The sequence below is a fragment of the Protopterus annectens genome, chromosome 1.part0 (genome assembly GCF_019279795.1).
Source record: "Protopterus annectens isolate FY-2018-M chromosome 1.part0, PAN1.0, whole genome shotgun sequence".
NCBI classification, from domain to species: domain Eukaryota; kingdom Metazoa; phylum Chordata; order Ceratodontiformes; family Protopteridae; genus Protopterus; species Protopterus annectens.
The window spans coordinates 124,395,653-124,418,035 of NC_056725.1; the positions used below are offsets into that span (position 1 = coordinate 124,395,653).

The 22,383-nt window shown below is 36.1% G+C and overlaps 1 protein-coding gene across 3 annotated transcripts in view; it reads right to left on the reverse strand.

The window, feature by feature from the left end:
• SYNE1 (spectrin repeat containing nuclear envelope protein 1) overlaps window positions 1-22,383 on the reverse strand; it is a 2,173,401-nt gene that overhangs the window by 1,420,079 nt on the left and 730,939 nt on the right. For 2 of the 3 annotated variants that reach the window (XM_044089189.1, XM_044089105.1), the window contains exon 1: window positions 16,312-16,675. In XM_044089189.1, the coding sequence (XP_043945124.1) occupies window positions 16,312-16,518 (207 nt within the window). In that variant the 5' untranslated portion in view covers window positions 16,519-16,675. Of the gene's footprint in view, window positions 1-16,311; window positions 16,676-22,383 lie in introns of those variants that run through there. The other variant, XM_044089035.1, reaches the window with a different exon arrangement.

Below are 22,383 nucleotides of genomic sequence, written 5' to 3' on the forward strand. Positions count from 1 at the left end.
GGAGTCCTCGGCCAAACAAAAATGTTACCTGATATAAAATCACTATGATCCCTTAAAAGCTTCCGCTGTTTTACATACATATAAATGCACACACTCGCGCGCACACACACACACACACACACACACACACACACACACACACACACACACAAACAACAACTAAGTAACTTGTGCAGTAAATACAGATGTTTGTTTAACAGTGCTGCATTAAGACACTAAACTAAACCCTGAAGCAGATCCTTACAGGTGAATACCATTTTGCTTAAGTGAGAAAGTTAAAGATCACTTAAAGAAGGTCTAGTAATATGACATAATGGAATAAGTCCAATAATCCAATGGAACGACTGAAGAAAAGAAACCAGTAACACTACAAAACTTCAGTTGTTTTCCAAGCCCAATAAGGTCTCCACAATAATGAAACTCGAATAAAATACCAGTAGTTTATTGTAAATTCAAACAGACATAAGACGGACTAAATTCAAACAGACATAAAAAACAGACTTAGTGCTTTCATTTCCTACCACGGAAACATCATCAGAGTCATTGTCAAAGTTCCCGCCCTTACTTTAAATAGATCTAACACCTAAATAATTAACCAATTCATTTCTAGTTAAAGTAATGCAACTAACTAAACCCATTGTTCATAAATTCTATAAATTTAACCATTTATATATAATCAATATACTACCTTGTCATTTTATGTATGTTTTAACAATAAACATACGATCGCAAACATCACGTACTAATATAAACATATATTTTAAACAGAGAAACAATAAACTTAAAAACTTAGAAACTAAAAAACTTCTCTCATAACCTAATTCTTTGAATACCGTTTCACATACTTTAAAAACTGTTTCACATATTTTAAAACACATTTTAACACATATTGCACATATAAATAAATAAATAAATAAATAAAATATTGTTAAATAGTTTTCATATTATAAAATAATTTAATTTCATACACATTGTTTAATTAATCATTGAACTTGTAACCATTAATACAATGGCATAAGTGAAATGTGACCATTTAGCCCCAGTGGGTTACAAGCATCCAAATGCAGTTCCCTTAACACATTGCGCTTCCCAATCACCACTCCTTTCACTTCTTGAAACCTGTTCTATGACCCAAAACTTAAAATCAGCCTGTGGGCAAACTATAGTATGTCTATAAAGTGCATTGGTTTCCTTCCTCCTATTAATATCATATGTGTGCTCATATATCCTTTGTTTCAAACTCCTCTCTGTCTTTCCCACATAATATGAGCCACATATACATTTAGCCAAATACACTATACCCTTTGGCTGACAACTGTAGTTATCCTTAGGGTAGAATGTCATTCTGATATGCTCTATATCTAAACCCCCTTGATTGTACACAAATGGACATTGTGGACATCTACCACACTTGTACATACCAACCTTCCTTTTGGATCTTACTACTTGTTCCTTCTCAAATATTTCCTTCAAGTGCCTATTTTTCTTATACCCAAATTTAACTTCTTAGAAAATATTTTACTATTATTGGCATAGATGAAAATAAAGTCCAATTTCTATCATATAATATTCTTAATATCTTTAGTGTCTTGATTGTACATCAGTACCGTATACACATCTCCTGTCTCTTTCCTTTCATCCAACTCCCTTACCTCAGGTTGCATACAATTACCATTGCTATGCCCACTTAATATTAATGGTGTGTACTTCTCTTTCCATCCTTTCAGAACTTCTTGCTTAATATTCACTACAATCTCTACAGGATAGTCCCTTTCTTCAAAAAGGTTCTGTATATAGTCTAACTCGCTCATCATATCATCTTCCTCTGATGTCATACATATTGCCCTAATCATCTGACCTTTTATTATATTTAGTTTCTGATTAATAGGGTGATTACTACTATAATGTAAGTATGAATTAGAGAAACACTCCTTCCTATACAATTTGGACTTAAATTTTTTACGTTTGTTGTCCTTCAAGATAGTAGCATCCAAGAAGTTCACTTTATCTTCCCATATTTCATGTGTAAATTCTAAAAATTCTGTTTGGCCAATATACCTCACAGATTTATCTATTTCATGTCTTGGTCCCTTCCAGACCAAGCATATATCATCCAGAAATCTAAAATATGCTTTTATATACTGCTTCCATCCAGAATCCAGTATGAAATGTTTCTCCCAATACAATAATATTATGTTAGCCACTACAGGTGCACAGGCTGCCCCATTGGTATACCATCAATCTGATGGTATAGCTCTCCTTGGAAATATATATAGTTATTTTTCATAACCAACTCCACACTCTCTAATACCAAATTGAAGTCTCTACCGTCCAAAAACCCAAATTCTTTCATAATTTCCTCTAACCATTTAAGACCTAACTCATGCAGAATCACAGAAAACAAATCTTTAACATCCACTGTTATAAACACATATTCCACATCATACTTTAATTTCCCCACTTTTGTTAGAAAATCCCATGAATCCACTAATATATGTGGATAAAATTTCTGATATGGCTTTAGCTTTTTGTCCGCAAATATAGCTAAAGGTTCAATCTTGGACCCACCTGATGAGACTATAGGTCTCCTAGGTGGGTCCATAGAATTCTTGCGGGTCTTTGGAATTCCAAATATACTAGAAATGAATGGTATGGTTTTGGCACGCTCAGAAATTGATATAATGTTTTGTCTATAGCCCCTTGCATCAAATTATCCTCCAAAATCAAATCTATTTTATGATACGTTATATTCATTTCATTTCTTGATACTTGACTGTATCTACCCTCCACATTTTGACTCCAAGCATCTTCCCTATATATTTTGCATAATCACTACCCCACCCCCCTTGTCTGGTTTCATAATTCTAATTTCCTTGTCATTACTAATTTCCTTCATCACTTCCATTTCTTCTAGAGTTATATTATTAAGGTACCATTTTTTTCTGTTCTTATAATAATTTTTTATCTCATTATTCAAAATAGTTTCAAAATTATGTAAATCAGGTACCAATGGGGGGTTAATGGTGCTTTTCTTTTTAAATGGGTTATTCCTTGACCCACTATCCTCACAGATAGTGGCTAAGATCAAATTTCTTACAAACATCTTAGTATCCAATAGAGTATTGGCCAAGTTCCCTTTTCTAGTTGGGACAAACTTAAAACCTTTTTTAAAAAAGCTGAAAATGTCTTTCATCCATCTCTATACCAGCATAGTTATGTATTTTAAAATTGTCCTTCTCATATATACAATCTCTCTTAATAATGCCGATCTGCTCGATATTGTTAATATGCCCCTTCTCTCCCAATACTGTCTGGTTGGGTCCCAATACTGTCTGGTTGGGTATGTAGGTTGCACATAATTCCTCTGGTTGTTCCAATGAACTCCTTTTTGACCCCTCTCTTGTCTCCCTACACCCCTCGATGTCATTTGTGTATACGTAGGTTGGACTGCTAAGTTCCTTATTCTCTCCGATCTCCTCGGTGGGTCCATTTCTAAAGGGATGTCCCCTTCTTGTTCTTCTATCACTTCCATATCACCATCACTCCTAATCCTTCTTTCATATACATACCCCATATCTCTCCTGTCATTCCTATTGTTGTAAGTCCCCTTAATGGTGTATGCTTTACCTTCCCTATAATCAGTTAAGTCCCTATCTAACTGACCAATCTTCCTTTTTTAATTATTGCTTTCATAGGCCTCAACATCCTTAAACATATATGCATATTTATTTTTCATCTCTTCCACCCCAAAAAGCAAATCCTTATGTATTTTATCATTTAATATTTGAATGTCATCCGCGGTGGTGGTGCTGCGGTAGCGTTGTCGCCTCACAGCAAGACGTTGTCCCGTTCGATTCTCAGCTAGAGCATCTTCTGTGGAGACAAGCGTGAATGGGCATACCTTTGTTGAAGGTTGTGCATTAGGGCCAGCAACTCAGCACGTAAAAATCAACTGCCAATCATTAGCGGACCGGAGCTCCGCTGTGGAGACCCCTAACTGGGAAAAGCTGAAAGATACAACATTTGCCAGCACTTGCAAACATTTTTCATTGTTCTTTATAATAAGCTTAACCACTTTTAAACCACATTCATTAAAAACTTTTCAATTCTTTAAAAAATTCTGTGTCCACACAAACATTGTTGGGAAATCAATTAATACAAAGTCCCTTCGGTACAATCTCATGTCTTAAACATTCACTTAAAAAACTGTTGTTAGCCATAAGCCCTCTGTATTTTAACATTTTATCTTTTAGTTTTTTACACATACCTAAATATGTATCATTATCCCGTTTAGGTGTTGGGTCTAACATCACAAAGTCCTTCCTGTTCAGCCACTGATTAAGTTCCAAATCCAAACACTGTCCCCATACAGCATAATTGTTCTCCAAGCCATTTGCTCTGCTCTCTTGATTGTTAAGCCTTTCCTCTGCCATAATATTCCCTGCGGTTCCACTCTGGCTTCCAGCCTCCTTTCCATCCTCTCATTCACCCGAAAGTACCGGTCCGTTACTGCCATGGCCCTGTCCACAGGGAATAGTTCCTTCTAGTTCAGACACTCCATTCTGCGAATACAAACTAATGAGACTGTTTAAGTCTTGTAAGAGTGTTCTGTTCGACCCATCTTCACCACTCCTAATAAGGCATTCAGGTGTTTGTAGTTCCAAGCTATACATATATGAGGCACCTCGGTTCCTGGAAGATGCCATTTTACCAATGTACATACGACCAATAATCCAATGGAATGACTGAAGAAAATAAACCAGTAACACTACAAAACTTCAGTTGTTTTCCAAGCCCAATAAGGTCTCCTCAATAACGAAACTCAAATAAAATACCAGTAGTTTATTGTAAATTCAAACAGACATAAGACGGACTAAATTCAAACAGACATAACAAACGGACTTAGCACTTTCATTTCCTACCACAGAAACATCATCAGAGTCATTGTCAAAGTTCCTGCCCTTACTTTAACTAGACCCAACACCTAAATAATTAACCAATTAATTTCTAGTTAAAGTAATACAACTAAACCCACAGTTCATAAATTCTATAAATTTAACCATTTATATATAATCAATATACTACCTTGTCACTTTACGTATGTTGTAATAATAAACATACGATCACAAACATCATGTACTAATATTTGTTTGTGTGTTTATTTCGGCTTTTCCCGGATAGGGGTCGCCACAGTGGAACTCCGGTCCGCTAATGATGGGTAGTGGATTTTTACGTACCAGGTTACCAGCCCTGACGTACAACCTTCAACGAAGGCACGCCCCATTCACGTATGCCTCCACACAGAAGACACTCTAACTGAGAATCGAATGGAACAACTTCTTGCTATGAGGCGACACCGCTACCGCAGCACCACCACAACGGTGAAACATCATGTACTAATATAAATATATATATTTTAAACAGAGAAATAATAAACTTAAAAACTAAAAAATGTCTCTCATAACCTAATTCTTTAAATACTGTTTCACATACTTTAAAAACCGTTTCACATATTTTAAAACATATTTTAACACATATTGCACATATAAATAAATAAATAAATAAAATATTGTTAAATAGTTTTCATATTATACAATAATTTAATTTCATACGTATTGTTTAATTAATCATTCGACTTTTAACCATTAATACTTGTTTGCTCTAATTTTGAGTGCTGGCATAAGTGAAATGTGGTCATTTAGTCCCGCTGGGTTACAAGCATCCAACTGCAGTTGCCATATAAGTTCCCTTAACTCCAGTTGCGCTTCCCAGTCACCACCCCTTTCACTTCTTGAAACCTGTTCTATGACCCAAAACTTAAAATCAGCCTGTGGGCAAACTACAGTATGTCTATAAAGTGCATTGGTTTCCTTCCTCCTATTAATATCATATGTGTGCTCATATATCCTTTGTTTCAAACTCCTCTCTGTCTTTCCCACATAATATGAGCCACAAATACATTTAGCCAAATACACTATACCCTTTGACTGACAATTGTAGTTATCCTTAGGGTAGAATGTCATATTGATATGCTCTATATCTAAACCCCCTTGGTTGTACACAAATGGACATTGTGAACATCTACCACACTTATACGTACCAACCTTCCTTTTGGATCTTACTACTTGTTCCCTTTCAGTATTTCCTTCAAGTTCCTATTTTTCTTATACCCAAATTTTAACTTTTTAGAAAATATTTTACTACTAATGGGCATAGATGAAAATAAAGTCCAATTTCTATATATACTATTCTTAATATCTTTAGTGTCTTGATTGTACGTCAGTACCACATATACATCTCATGTCTCTTTCCTTTCATCCAACTCCTTTACCTCAGGTTGCATACAATTACTATTGCTATGCCCACTTAATATTAATGGTATATACTTCTCTTTCCATCCTTTCAGAACTTCTTGTGTAATATTCACTATAATCTCTACAGGATAGTCCCTTTCTTCAAAAAGATTCTGTATAAAGTCCAACTCACTCATCATATCATCTTCCTCTGATGTCATACGTATCACCCTAATCATCTGACCTTTTATTATATTTTGTTTCTGATTAATAGGGTGATTACTACTATAATGTAAGTATGAATTAGAGAAACACTCCTTCCTATATAATTTGGACTTAATTTTTTTATTTTTGATGTCCTTCAAGATAGTAACATCCAAGAAGTTCACTTTATCTTCACATATTTCATGTGTAAATTCTAAAAATTCCGTTGTTTGTAAAAATATATATATATTTATATTAGTACATGGTGTTTGTGATTGTATGTTTATTGTTACAACATGCATAAAGTGACAAGGTAGTATATTGATTTTATATATATATATATATATATATATATATATATATATATATATATATATAAATGGTTACATTTATAGAATTTATGAACTATGGGTTTAGTTAGTTGTATTACTTTAACTAGAAATTAATTGGTTAATTATTTAGGTGTTGGGTCTATTTAAAGTAAGGGCGGGAACTTTGACAATGACTCTGATGATGTTTCCGTGGTAGGAAATGAAAGTTTTTTATGTCTGTTTGAATTTAGTCTGTTTTATGTCTGTTTGAATTTACAATAAACTACTGGTATTTTATTCAAGTTTCGTTATTGAGGAAACCTTATTGGGCTTGGAAAACAACTGAAGTTTTGTGGTGATAATGGAATAAGTACTGCACCCCACACCATGAGTTTTACCCACAATAAATTTACCAAAGCCTAAGAGTACTAATAAAGTCATTTTTGAACATTCAAACATTGCTAATAAAAGGATGGAAAGGGAGAGATGCACCTGACATCAGAGGTGGATGACAAAAGTGAAATCGGAGGTGCAAAGGTTTTCAATAAAACAGGCCTCAGATTTAAAAAAATAGATAAAAAAAATGGCATTCCAGATTCCACTGAGGACCTTTCAACAATTTTTACTAATGGTTTTATCTCTTTCATTCCATCAAAGCTGGAACTTCATCAGTAAAACAATAACTGTTTAAATTGTTTAAATAACTAAAAGAGAAAATTAGAGTATTATGTGAAGAGCTGAAATATTCTGTGGTTGTAATAACAGGGTCATGGCAATATGTAATCATTTTACCACCAGGCTACAAAAATATAAATGTCTGAGATGACTTCATAGTTGTGGTTGGTTAGCAATTTTTGTTTCAAACAATCTTCCTTCTATCCTTTACTCAAACTGTAGCAGAGGCTACAGACAACAACCAACTAGTATCATGTCTCTTCCTAGAACTCTCTAAAGCCTTTGATACAGTGTCTCACTTTAAGCTACTAACAAAATTAGCTGATCACAGTCTGTCATCTTCCACCCTCCATTGGTTCTCCAGCTACCTTACCAGTAGTCTATAATCTGCCAGATGGCACACTTCCTACTCCCCCTTCCTACCTATCCAAACAGAAGTCCCCCAGGGCTCTGTTCTGGGACCCTTTCTATTCAATATCTTTACTAACAATCTCCATGCATCCTGTGGACACTCCTCTCTTATACAATATGCAGACAAAGACAACTCAGCACTTATCTCCTTCTCTGACAACATCTCTCATCTTCACGCACTTACCCAAAACACATTCCTTTCCATTGAAAGGTGGCTTACAGAAAACCAGATCATCTTTAATCTAAAAAAAAAAAAACAAAACAAAACAAAAAAGACTCTGTCTCTTCCTTCCTAGATCACTCTCCCATCTCAAATCCTCCTTTACCGTCTCATCACTTAACACTATCATCAAATCAGAAATTTATACTAATCTCCTGGAAAGCATAATAGACGATCAATTTAAATTTTACTTGCACATTCAACATTGTATCAAGAAAAGCACACCAAAAATTGGGACTACATTATAGGAAAAAAAAAACAGTCCTAACTTCAGACTCCAAACTGTCTCTGACTTTCCTCCTACCTTGCCTACTCTGTGCTGCTCTCATCCTTACAAACTTACAATCCACATTAATTACCAAGCTTGAACAAACTCTTAATAAAATCACTAGATTTGTGACAAACTAACACTACAACTCTCACCACTGCCTTGCACTACAGAAACTTCAATAGTTAAAATTCCGCGAACAACTTCTACTATCAGTTACAAATCACATGCCCCACGCTCTACAAACCTTCTGCCCGCCCCTCCCTCTCCTCCCTAGTATTCAACTACACCCCCAATCATTCACTTTGTAACTCCAACCAACATCTCCTAGAGATATACAAACCCAATAAAAAGATTGGCAAACTCTTATATAAACACTCATTGTCCAAGGCCAGGAACAACTCCCCTCCAATGTACGAAACATCCCACACATAAATCATTTCAAAAAAGAGCTAAAATATTCTCTATTAAACTCACAGTCCTGCCCCTCCCAGGATCCTACTTAAATCTCCCTTCTCCATTCTTTTACTCAATTTCTTCCTTTCTTTTTTATAGCTATAACTATCATGACTCTAATTCTCACAATTAGAAGTCATATTGATCATTTCAACACCTAATGTTTCCATTTGCAGCTAAAATCTATGTAAATATGTATATTTCAATAGATATTTGATTTGTAACTATACTGATACATAAACTTTTTCTCAATTTTCAATTTTATTTACTGCCTACTTTCTTCATGATTTGTCTGCCTTATATAACTGCTTTGTTCTACTTAATGTTTACCAGCTGTTTATTTTTTATTAATATATTGTTAATCTTGAATGGACAATTACAATTTGTTTGTACTAAATTGGAGCTTTTTTCCTCGAGTCTACACTGAAAATGGGCTTAAGGCTCAGTTGGACCAACCCGGTTAACAAATGTCAAATAAATAAATAAATCTTCCTGCAATACTCCTATCAGTAAACCCTCATACAGAAGATATTCTTTTGGAACTATATATACATGCACCTACAGCCCAGAACATTATAAGGTTATTAGCATGTTATAAAAGTCTCGGACTCCCAATGTATGATCTGCTGGAGTATATTCAGAGTTTAGAAAATAGATTGGATCTTGATAATCAGATTATATTAGCAGATTGTAGTTTTCTATATAGAAATTGAAATAATAGCATCCAGTTTACAGAGGCAGAAGAATTTTGTGATCAACTCTTACCAAAGAATCTTGTGCAGTTAATCAGCTGCTAGGTTTTCCAACTATGCAAATAATGTATTAGATTTACTAATAATAAATATTCCCAAGAAATAGTGAAATTTTGTTCAACTGAATCTTTTGGCAAATTCAGAAACACACCTGAATATATTAAAATTAGCTATATGAGACCAAAGCTATTTAGTGAAGAACTTACAGAAAAGGTTAATTAATTAGTGAGCTGCATATCCAATAACAATGACGAGTTACATGTGAAAAACATTTGAGAAAACATGGCTGCAACATATTAATAGTTGCAAGCAGGTGTTTTTTTTTTTTATTTAGAATGGCAAAATCAATCCCCTCACTGGCAACATTCCCACTCAAAATTATCGAAAAGAAAAATAAATTTTAATTTCTAACAAAATGCCATACAGCAGCTGCTAGGAAGCATTACAACAGTACTAGTAAAAAAAAAAACTAAAAAAGAATCCAAGGTACGTTTTGACTATAAACCTTGTAAGTCGCATAATAGTATTTTTTCACATGTTAATAGGAATAAAGTGACATCTAACTAGCACCAATAAATCCTGAAAGAAAGGTAATGCATGTGGGTATTGAACTAGCTAATATGTTTAATTCATAGTCACTAAACATGTTGAACAACACAAGATGGAATTTAATGTCCCAGTAAAATGTTCTGTTTCTCTACTGGAATTTAGTGTGGATGTGGTAAAGAAGTCTTTACCCAGAATAAAAAAATGACCACAGTCAGGACATGAATAGCATTCCATGTGGTTTCTGGGGTGAGATCTTGAAGCAAGTAAGTATAAGCATCACTAAATTGTTTAATTTACTGATGAGGTCCCTAAAAGAAAGAAATTGACCAATGTGGTAGCTATCCACAAGGAAGATGTCTCTGACAAAATTAATAACTTTTGGCCCATCAGTTTAAAATCTTTAATTAGTAAATATTACAAAAGGCGTCTTGCTGCTAATATAGAGAAAACATCACTTAACAGGATCCTTAATGTATATGTTTCAGCATGGATTTGGTACAATCAAGTCTACATTTACAAACTTACTGGACTTTTATGACCTTGTTGCCAAAACAGTGGAATCCATTATTGATGTTGTAGTTGTTTATCTTGAACTGTCAAAAGTTTTTAACTGTAAACCACATCATGTTGTTATGGGCTCCTTGAAAAAGCTTCAGATAAACTGATGTCTGATGCAATGGGCTGTAAACTCATTGTGTAAAAGATACCAGGGAATTAGAATTACAAATTCTAAGCTTTTTCCTTAGTTGAGAAATGGTTCCATAATACCCAGTTACTACTCATCCCTAAAATGCAAAGTTACTGCAATGTTTCCCAAAAAAATCACACAAGCCTGATAAAGCAAATTTCAAAATCTTTTCACTAAAAAACTGAAATTTAAGTACTCTCCCATACAAAATTTCTTGGGGTGATTATAGATGATAACCAACAATTTGATCTGCATATTCAAAAGAACATAAAAAAAGACTCACCAAAAAAATAAGAATACTCTACAGGCATAAAAAACTTCCTTAGCAACACTACCAAACCAATCTTGCCACTATCTACCTTTTCCAGTCTCTCGTGTAGGGTGTACTCATCCTAACCAACCTTCAGAATACTGTTAAAACTCAGCTGGAGGCATGCTATAATAAGGTTGCAAAAATTTCCACCAACAAACAATACCGCAGCCACCACTGTATTGCACTTACTGCTTTGAATTGGTATGAACTACCACAGCACTTAGAATACGTACAGCTTATCACCACACAAAACTTTATTCACAAAGTCAATGACTGCCCTGCTTTTACTCCTAGTCTTCATTACTATCATCCCAATAGACTAATTTGATCTGATAAACATCTTTGTAGCATATATAACCTCCACATATCCTCTGGCCAAACCCTCTATTCATACTTTGTTGCTAGAAAATGAAATTCTATCCCTCCACGAATTATCTATATTTGCTAACTTGGTAATGGCGTTTTGGGAACATGAATTTGTGTTTAAAAATAACCCCTATGCTGAGTATATTTATTTTTGTACATGATATTTGGATGATATATTTATCATCTTTAAAGGAGAACATGAGTGCTTTCAGGATTTGTTAAAACATTTCAATAGTACTACCCAATTTCTGAGTTTTACTTATGTTTTCCACAGTAATAGGATCCCACACCTAGATGTCCTCCTTAGTAAGGACAGAATGAGGCAGGCTTATATAGCCACGATTTTTAGAAAAGAAGCTTATTCAAACTCATTTTTACATTTTTCAAGCTTACACTCGTCTTTCCAGAAAAGGTCAATAATTAAGGAACACCTTGTGAGAGCTGCCAGGATGATCTCTAATAATTCTGACTTTTTAAATGAATGTGAATTTTTGAAGAGTTTGTTTTTGAAGCATGGCTATTCTAGTGCCTTATTAGAGGAATTAATTGTTGAAGTACAAATGAAATGGACATCAGGTCATTTTAGAGCCATCTTAAATTACCAAAATTTGGATTGTGTGGTGCCATCTAGTATAGTGGAAGCATCAGGGAGTAATACTGATTTTTCCTTGACTTTTATAGCACCTTTCAGTTCTGATGCAACTAATTTGAGACATATTTTAGTTAAAAATTGGGATTTGATTTCCAGTGACACTACTATTGGCCCTAAACTTGCACCATTGCCCAGAGTTATTTTTAGAAGAGGGCAAAATTTAAAGATTCTACTAGAGTTTAGGAAGTAAGTGCGTCCAGGAGTGATAGGCATGTATAAATGCGAAGCCTGCCCCTATTGTAGGTATACTGAAGCAGGAAATAGCTTTCAGATCGAGGAAGTAAAGTACTCAGTTAAAGGGAGGTACAACTGTAATTCAAAGAGCATTATATATTTGGCTAAATGAAGGCTTTGTCCTAGTTTCTATATTGGGCAAACTGACAGGAAACTAAAGGAACATTTATATGAGCATTTGTATGCTAGAAGAAGTAATAGAAATGAGAATGCTTTAGCAAAGCATGTAATGAATAATCCTGAACATTCCTTCTTATTTAAAATAATAGATCATGTTGAATATCATGAGAGGGTGAGACCTGTGTCTCTAAAATATTATTATGGCAGCTTACGTTGGATGCATTTACAGAACCAGGATTAAATGAAGCCTGCTCAATAGCTTGTATTTTGAAATTAAGAAGTCTTATGAGATGAAGCTAACTTTTTTAGCTATTATTATTATTTTTATATTCATATGTAGATATATTTTTCATAGACATTAATTTTTTAGTTGTTTTTTACATAACGTACATATTTGGTGTAGGAATCTGTTTTTCAGGTGGGGTGATTTTCATGACTTAATATGATGTTTTAATAACATTTTTTGAATGGCTTTTTAATTGGCTATTGGAATTTTTTCTTTTGTCAGCTGATCAAGTCGTGATTTTTTTTTAGGGTATTTATAGAATCATGTGTTTCTACTCTTTTGTCTGAAGAAGTATTGGTATTTTACTTTACGAAAGCACTTACGTATTAAATTGAGTTTTTTTTTTGTATTTCGTGTTGTCCTTGTCAGTGCTTTGTTTTTTCCTTTTAGTTAAGGATTTCACATAAGTAGTGGATTCATTGAGTATGAAGGAAATGTTGAATTCAACCAGGTCATCATTCAGTTTCAGTAAATTATCCTTGAAATAATCTCCGAATACCAAAGTATTGGAGGATGCATCTAGCTTCAGTCTTGTGGTGAATGAGACTGATTTGTTGTCTGATCTGAGCAGGGGGGGGGGGTTATAATTGCTAGGGAGCACAGTTGTTCCAAATGTTGAGGATCAAGTACAAGATTCTACTGCTCCTGGTTGGGATGCAAACTAACAGATCCAGAAAGTTTGTGTTGATGAATTCCAGAAAACTTTGGACAAATGTATCAGAGATGAATACATCTCCCAGTTAAGAGAAGGGGAGTTAATGTCCTCTATAAGAATGTTTTTTGGCTTAATACATATGGACTCCATACTACTTAGGTAGGAGTTATGGGCTGAGAGGGACATATTGGGGGGGGGGGGGTCGTACACTTAGCCATACTGTGATAAAAGGTCTTGTTAATGGTAAGTTGGATGTACAGGAGATTCATACAATCATCTTGTTTAACTAGTCTGGAGGTGAAGTTTTTTTATATATTTTTTACAAATATAGAGACACTGCCACCTTTAGTGCCTTCATCTAATGTGGTAGGCCTGAATGAGTGGTAGGCATTGAGACCCTGCATGGATGGAGTACTCTCACTGGTCTTGAACCAAGTATCTGTGAGGAATGTTAAGTAAGGCGGGCTTGTTGGGAGATGTTCTGCCAGTTTTCACTGTGTGCGTGCGCGCGCGTGTGTGTGTATCTGTGTGTGTGTGTATGTGTGTGTGTGTGTGTGTGTGTGTGTGTGTGTGTGTGTGTGTGTGTGTGTGTGTGTGTGTGTGTGTGTGAGTGTCTGTCTGTGTGAGTGTAAGTGTGTGTGTGTGTGTGTCTGTGTGTGTGTGTGTGTGTGTGTGTGTGTGTGTGTGTGTGTGTGTGTGTGTGTGTGTGCGTGTGTGCATGTGCGTGTCTGCCTCTCTGTGTGTGTGTGTCTGAGCACACTCATAACAGAGGTTCTGTTGAATGAACTATAAGCAGCTTCCTTACATTATGCAGGACCTAGAGACCTTTGCCATTGGGATGTCTGAACCAAGGTGCCTGATCACGTGATCATGGTGTTTTCACTGACTGTAAGTTCAATGTGGAAGGAGTCCTTTACCAAGAATGAATAAAGACGAAATGATGCCCATGAAGCAGGGGTACTTCAGGAATGAATGGGAATTGGATTTTTGAAAGGTATAAAATGACCTTGTACTGCATACTTTTTATTCTTCCTTTTTTCTGTTGGACTAGCTCTTGTGCCTTTCATTCTTGGTTTGGATCTTTTTTACAGATAGCCTCTTATTACTTTAGATCGTGGGTGATGGCTTGTACAGTAGAATGTTTAATTTGGTTAGTAAATCTGAAAACTGTGTGGTCTTGCAGGGTGATCGGTTTACAGTCCCAATAACATTTCTAATAAAGAGAGTCTGGTCTGACAGCTGCATCCCAGATAGTATTTCTTACTTAAAATTACCTAGCATAATTACTGTTAATATAAAAGAAGGAAACTATGGACTTTACTGCATAGCTGACAAATTGAACCAATGCCCAAAAACTATAATGGGCTCTTCCAATATGATTATTTTGAGGAGTGCTAAGAAATGACTAGAGGAGAATTACCTTTTCCTTTAAGCTAAGATCTCTCTAATGCCAGCAATAACTGGAATGCCAGTGGACAGGCAACTCTCCCAACCAAAAGCACTTTGAAGTCAAACCCACAACCACTACACAACGCTGTGGAGGAGTTCAAGTACTGCTGATTGATAATGCCTTGAAAGAGCTCAATATAATGTTTATATTGTGTTCTGTATCACCCCATTTGCTTTTCCTTAAAAGGTACAAAAATAACACAGTATGTCTTCCAAGTACTCAGCATAAATAAATAATACAAAAGGGACACTTCTTATGATGTCAGATAACTGTTGAAGCAAGAGGTGCCTTAATGAAAAGGTTAACTGATAACTATTAACAGCAAGCCATGATATCAGTAGTTCACAAGTTATTTCTATTACTCAGCCATGCAAGATGCACTCTGTTTCACAAGTAAACAAACAAAAACAGTAATGGTAAGGACAGTCTGTTTTGTTTACTGTACAGTTACGGTTGTGAGTGGTCTGTTTCCAGGGTCCTGGGCATGTATTAGTTACACTCCTCTTTAGTACACCACTCTATAGGTGGTACCTTTTATCATTTTTTAACGCTATCTATAAAGCAAAATAAATACAGTTATTAAATCAAAATAACCAGTGTATTCTAACAGTGTGACAGTCTTAAATTCTGAGTCAGTGACACTCAAGTCTGCCTGCCAACAGCAATATCCAAGAGCAAATAAGTTACTTGATTTAGTGTGCTTGAAGGAAAAAACATATGAACTCCTTTTTTACAGTCTTCCGTAAAAAATCACAAAGAGACACTGACAACGCAGATTAGGCCTGGTGTGGGCTGGACCTTTTGAAACTACGTATGATTAGAGTAGCAAGCTTTTGGTGGGTGGGGAAGCTGTTAAGAAGTGTAATTTAAAGTTGAACACAATGCGTGCAGGCAGATTTATTTTTAAGCACATATTTTTAACAAAATATGAAGTGTCTCACAGAATTTCACTTTTGTCTATATGTTTGGGTGCAGTAAACAAAATTTGTCTTAACTAGGTAGTCTGTGTATTTGGCAATTCATTTTTTATCAGTAATTCAGTGCAGTTTTAAAGATTCAAGGGGAAGTCATCCAAAGTATTACACTACGAACATAAATGTGATACTGTATTAATTTATTACTTCTGTGTGTACTTGAAATAATGTACAGCTGAAAGGTTTAATTTCACTCCTGATTACTGTCACCCTGGGACATTACTTTTTTATATGCAAATCCTATCCACAAAACAAGCTGATGTGGCAGTGTTTGCTCTACAGCAAGACTGCATGTACATACATTAATGCTCCACTTACTAATGGCAGAGTCCATCTACCCATTCACACCAATTTTATTAAAGAATGGCACAGATAGTAGTGTTGTTAGAGAACAAAACAGCACAATCACAAAGAAACTACTAAAGAATGCTTACCATCACTACCGAAGGGTGAGCAGTATGGCTGGGGAGGACCTGCCTGTCCAGCTCGTCCATTCCTTCTGAATGCCCTTCTACATCCGTCACTGTCAGGAGCATTGTGGCATGCTTGGCTTTCATTGTGAGCATCTTGCCTTTGGAATTTAGTGCTGCTATCTGCTCTTGATATCCCTTGATGTTCTCAGCTAGCTCCTGGGAATACATTATTTGTCAGAATAACGGTAGCAAAAAAAAAATATATACAGATATCCCAACAGAGCTGCAAACAGTTCTTTTTTTTTTTTTTTTTTTTTTTCTTTACAAGCAGCCAACCTCTCTTGGCAGGGCTACATCATCAGCAACGCTAACTCTTAGGCAGGATGTTTGGCAGTGTAAACCAGACAATGTCTCACTGCAGGACTAAACCATCATCAGAAAGCCCCACCACAGAACAGGAAATGAACAGGAAAATATATTTCTTGCAAAGTACTACACAACTTGTGCAGTTACCACACATCTTTATCAACAGTAAGCTTCGGGGATGTTCCTTTGTCTGTTTACTTAGGAAGGTTGAAGGCTTTAATTAACTAAAGGCAGAACCTCCTCAGATGGTCAAAGCCATGAATATATAATCATGTGACCACCATGTCTGAACAAAAATGCTCTGCTCAGCTCTGCTGTTAACAGATGCAGAGCTTGACAGAAAGGGCCCCAGATGCTACATACTTTGAATGAAATCAGAGAATGAAACTGTATTCAGGGGATACTACAACATACCTCTTTTACCAACACATATTCAATACTTCAATAAAAATGCAAAAAAGCATGTGTAATTACAATTCTCTTCTATACATAATGATGAATATACCTATCTATATATATATGTGGATGCAAATGTATATGTGTGTGCGTTTCTCTATATATAATATGTACATATTAGGGAGAGAGATAGATACAGACACACACACACACACACACACACACACACACACACACACACACACACACACACACACACGTATAAGTATATGTTGTTTGGACAAGCGGCAGTTGAGTGAATCAATGCATGACAAAAAAAATCAGTCTATATAAACGCAGGCCATTGCATGTCTTCATCTCTGGAAAAGTCTTTATTATGGATATATGGATACTGCAATTAACTGGAACTTAGTGAACTGTGTTTGACAATTCTGAACTTAATTAATCTGCGTTTGGAAAAAATGAATCTAACCCACATTGCCTACACACGCACACACACACACACACACACACACACACACACACACACACACACACACACACACACACACTCCCTAGACTATGCCTTTAAGTGTTCTATAATCACGTATGCAGCCACTATCCACTGCATTAAAGAATTACTGTAAAAGGTTTAAATATTTGAGCTGTGCAAAAATTACATTTATGCACTTTGCAGTATATGCCTATAAAAAGTCTTTGTAATGTTTCTTCTTCACCAATCAAAGAGTAAAACCAAACAGTACAGTACATATATACAGGGCAAAGAATAAAGTAGTTTTCAAAATAAGTTAAAGCACTCATTCTGACTTATAACAATGCCTTCTGGAAATCAACTCCTTCACATTTTCTTACTTTAGTAACAAGGTATTATTAATGGACACTCTGCAGGTGGTGCTTTTTAAGTGAAGACATGAGGTGAGAAAAATAACAGCATTAAAATAATCCAGCCAAATAAAACCAATATGATGACTCCGCAGAGTAAAGGAAATACAGACGAAATTTTAAACCCAAGCAAAACACACTATCATCCAGTGCACAAACAAATAAATAAATACTGACTAATACTGAAAAAAAAAATGACACAGTAAGCAGAATTGGAATTTAATGTATTGTATAGTAAGGCTCAGTATCAATGTACGGGCTAAGAAATCAAAGCTAGGTATAGGTCATAAAGAAATAAGTTCTGATCAAAACAAGTGGATTCTTTCATCAGTATACAAACTGCAACAAAGTGTGGAACAGCAACTTAACAGTAAGTGAGATCAATCCAGCCACATAAAGAACAGGTGTGGTTTCTAGAAAAGTGCAGGAAAGGGCTGCCTGTTAATTGCACCACACTGGCTAGTTTGTTTGCAGTCTGCAATGGAAGACTTCAGTTAACTGTAGACAAACTGAAGAAAACCTGCCAACTTGTCATATTATTATGGTTAATGTGTGGACATCTTGAAATCACATGATGTTTTCCCATGTTAACTACTATGAGCTGAGATTTGCTATGTGGAAATCAGCTGCTCTTCATTTATTGTAAGACTGCTTTTCTACAAAATTTAGAACAGTAACTTCTAGCAGCATTTGTTACAACACTGTAGCCATTGTTTGGCATTATAAAAAGCTAGCTAAACTTACCCCAAGTTTACCAAAATATTGCTGACGTGCAAATATCCCAAGAAATTTTACAAGCCATGATATAATGATACAGGCTTGTACACATCAAGCATTCACAGGTTGCCCCTGTCGATTAGGGACATAGGTGCAAAACCAGGGGTAAATGTAAAATTTCCCATCCATTGGGCCAAACTGAATTTGGTAAGGGATGAGCTTAACTTTACGCGGATATCAACCCTGTTCCAGGGAAGGAATAATCTGTGAGACACATACCTGTCTCTCCAGCATGTCCTGTTTCTGTCACAGTTGTGGTCTAAGTCCTTAGTATTTCTGACACTATTTGTTTTGTGGATATTAAACAAATCCATCAGAGTGGGATCAATGTATGCCTTGTAGGCTAGGTAAGGATCTCCATACAGCAATCTGTGGGAGTCCGAGTATAGGGATACGCCTTTGAGATGGTCTGCACAGGACTTGTTTACTCCATCTATTCTTTTTTGTGAGGAACATCTGTGGTCTGTCAAGCTGTTTCAAATTCCTGGTCAGGTACACTCTGAAGGCTGCATTATACTCACTGATTGGTACGATGACAGCTGAGTACAGTGGAACAATGACCTCCACGGACCTGGAAGTCATGCCCTTACTTTTAAGTTGTGCTGCACAGAATGATTTTCTCACCACAGCAGACACATGGTGGTCAAACAACAGTATACTGACAACGTGCATTCTCAGACCCCTGACCACTGGGTCTACTTTTAGGAATGTATAATGAATATGGTAATTTTCAGGGTGGCTTTCCTTCCATGAGGTACTATTTTTTTCACAGAAAGTTTCAGTCCATGTTTATGGCACCAGTTGTTTGTCTGCATTAGGAGCTCTTGAAGTGTATCTGTTTCTTCAGGGAATTCAATAACTACGTCTAATTTGCAGTCATCCACAGATGTAGTCAGCCTGAGGCCCTTGACATTTGCCTTGACTACAGAGAATTAGAAGGCAAAAATAAAGAGGCCCCAGCACTGATCCCTATGGAACTCTACTAGTGACTGGCCTTTTTATGGAGGTGGATTCTTCCATCCTAACATCTTGAGTCCTAGCTACCCATCAGGAGCCATGTGGATTTATGCCTAATTTTGTATGTTTATCTACAATTCTAGAATGAGGTATTGTGACAAATGCCTTAGCTTGAGGTCAGGGTAGGCAGTGTGCACTGTTTTGCCCTCCTCTATAGCTTATTAACCTTCTCAAAAAAGTTTACTAGGTTATGTAGGCATGACCTGCCTTTGACAAACAAAACTGGGTAGGGTCCAGTGCCTGAAGATTTCCTTTGTTATTGTTTATCATATCCATGATAATTTTTCCATATCCTTGCATATGAGTAGCTGGACTTATCAGTCTGTAGCTCTCTGGGTCAGAGGAAGGCCACCCTTTGTGTAGAGTGATAATCACTGAAGTCTTCCATTTGCTTTGAACAACGCCTATCTGGGGTCTATGGATAAATACAGATTGCACTGGTCCTGATAGGCCATGTTTCATGTTATATGCTGATGCATCCTGGGATATTATCAGGGCACACTGATGCAGTGTTATTTGCTTTAAAGAGAGCAGTGAGCACATGCCCCCTATTGATAATTGGTGGAGAAATGGTGGATGTATTTCCTGGGACGTGACTTGGGATGATAATGGGGAGGTAAAGCTGGAGCTAAATTTGTCAGCCAGCAGATTTGCTATTTCCTCTGGCTCCATATAGGTGGTTCAACTCACCTTTAGTTCGTCACATTGTTCAGTGTTGCCTTTAAAGTTGTGGGCATAACTGACAAAAGCCTTAGGTTGCCCTTAGCTTGGGAGGCTATTTTTATATAAAATTTAGCTTTGGTGGACTTGACTAGTCCCCTGAATTGTTTGCTAATATACATGAAGGATTTTTTTTTATCTTGCTGGGCAACTCCCTGTTTTTGGACATGATTTTCTTTCTTTTGTTATATAACTTAATCATACTGGCATTTCATCAGGGTTGCTTGTTTTGGGAGGTTGTCCTATGTTTATTTCAGCTATGTACAACAGTCTCTGTGCAGCACTGTACAGCGTTTCTCTCAATAATGACACTTAGTAGGAGGTAGTTAGCCTTGGAATTTTTTTTAATGTTTTGGGGTTAGATGAAGTCCCAGACTTAATATTTACTTCAAAGGAGACAGACTTGTCCAATGAGGACATTACATTGGAAGAGAGCATCATTCCCTCATGTTTGTGAGGGCCAGGTCAAGGATACTTGTACCACTGCTGGGTGTGCAGACTTGGTGTTCCAAGGTATTTGTGTTAACAAAGTCCAGGAATCTCGAGGCCTGCATGCTTGACATTGCGTATGATACCAAGTTGGTGCTGGGGCAGTTAAAGTCACCCATGAAAATTGCATTGGGTTGAATAGGGATTGTCTCCAGTTTGTTCATGAACATGGTATGGAGTTTCTGGGACATACAGGGGGACTTACAGGTTGCAAAGAAATAGCATGAAACTTTACTTATGGCAAGTTACAAGCTCAAGTGTGTAATATTGTTGGACAAGCATTGAGGTCTGTTCATTTTTTATGTAAATGGAGACTCCTTCACCTGCAGACCTTTATATGCGCAGTAGCTGGTCTAAATGTGTGGAAGGCATTACAATCTTGCACTGCCGGGATGCTCTCTGTGGCTGTAAACCAAGTCTTGGTAACTGCACACATGTCTATATTCTCCAGGATGAGGACAGTTTGCAAGAGAACAATTTTCTCTTTAGCTAAGTTGGTAGGTTTATCAGGTTGGCACTGCCTAAAGAGGTACTATGGGGATGGGCAAGGTTTTAGCCAGTATTCGAAAGCCTTGGGCAGGGAACAGGTGCAGACCATCCTTGACAAAGTAGCTTAGTCTGCCTACTATATCCTACCAAGCAAGCAAATATTGTGCCTCCTTGGAGTGACATCAAAAACTAAACCAGTTATTAAACCACTTAATAATTATAATTATACAGTTATATATATGCCTGAGAAAGGTTTCTGGCTGATTTTGTGTGTGTACAGTCAGAGGCCTTGTTAAGTTGATTAAGATGGTCAGGGTGCTAGTTTCACGAATTAAGTAGGAGCATAAAACACAATACAGATATATAGATATAATGTACACTCACATACACACACACACACACACACACACACACACATATATATATATATATATATATATATATATATATATTTATACACACACACACACACATATATATATGTATATATATATATATATATATATATATATATATATATATATATATATATATATATATATATATGTGTGTGTGTGTGTGTGTGTGTGTGTGTGTGTGTGGCCTCCTCGTTTTTTCTGAGAGAGATTATATTCTAAGTAACTTGGCTATTTGATTGTGGAGACAGATGAAATAGCATTTTGTGGTAATGTGTTACCCACCACAGACTATTATCTGTGGCCATTATAACATCTGTTGGTAGAATCTGGTAGCAGTGTAGGATGAATGATTCTGGAAATTTTCAAGATCAATAAATGTGCAGGTGCTAAGCAGTTGTGGGTATTTTATTTCAACATTATACCCGTAAACAGTGCTGCTGCAAACAGGTCTAATAATGTAACTCTGAAGACTTCAAAGATTTATTTTTCTGCAAGAAATCCTAGTAAATAAGTTTGAATATAGGAAAACTGGATTATCCCCTACTCAGAGGTGATCCCT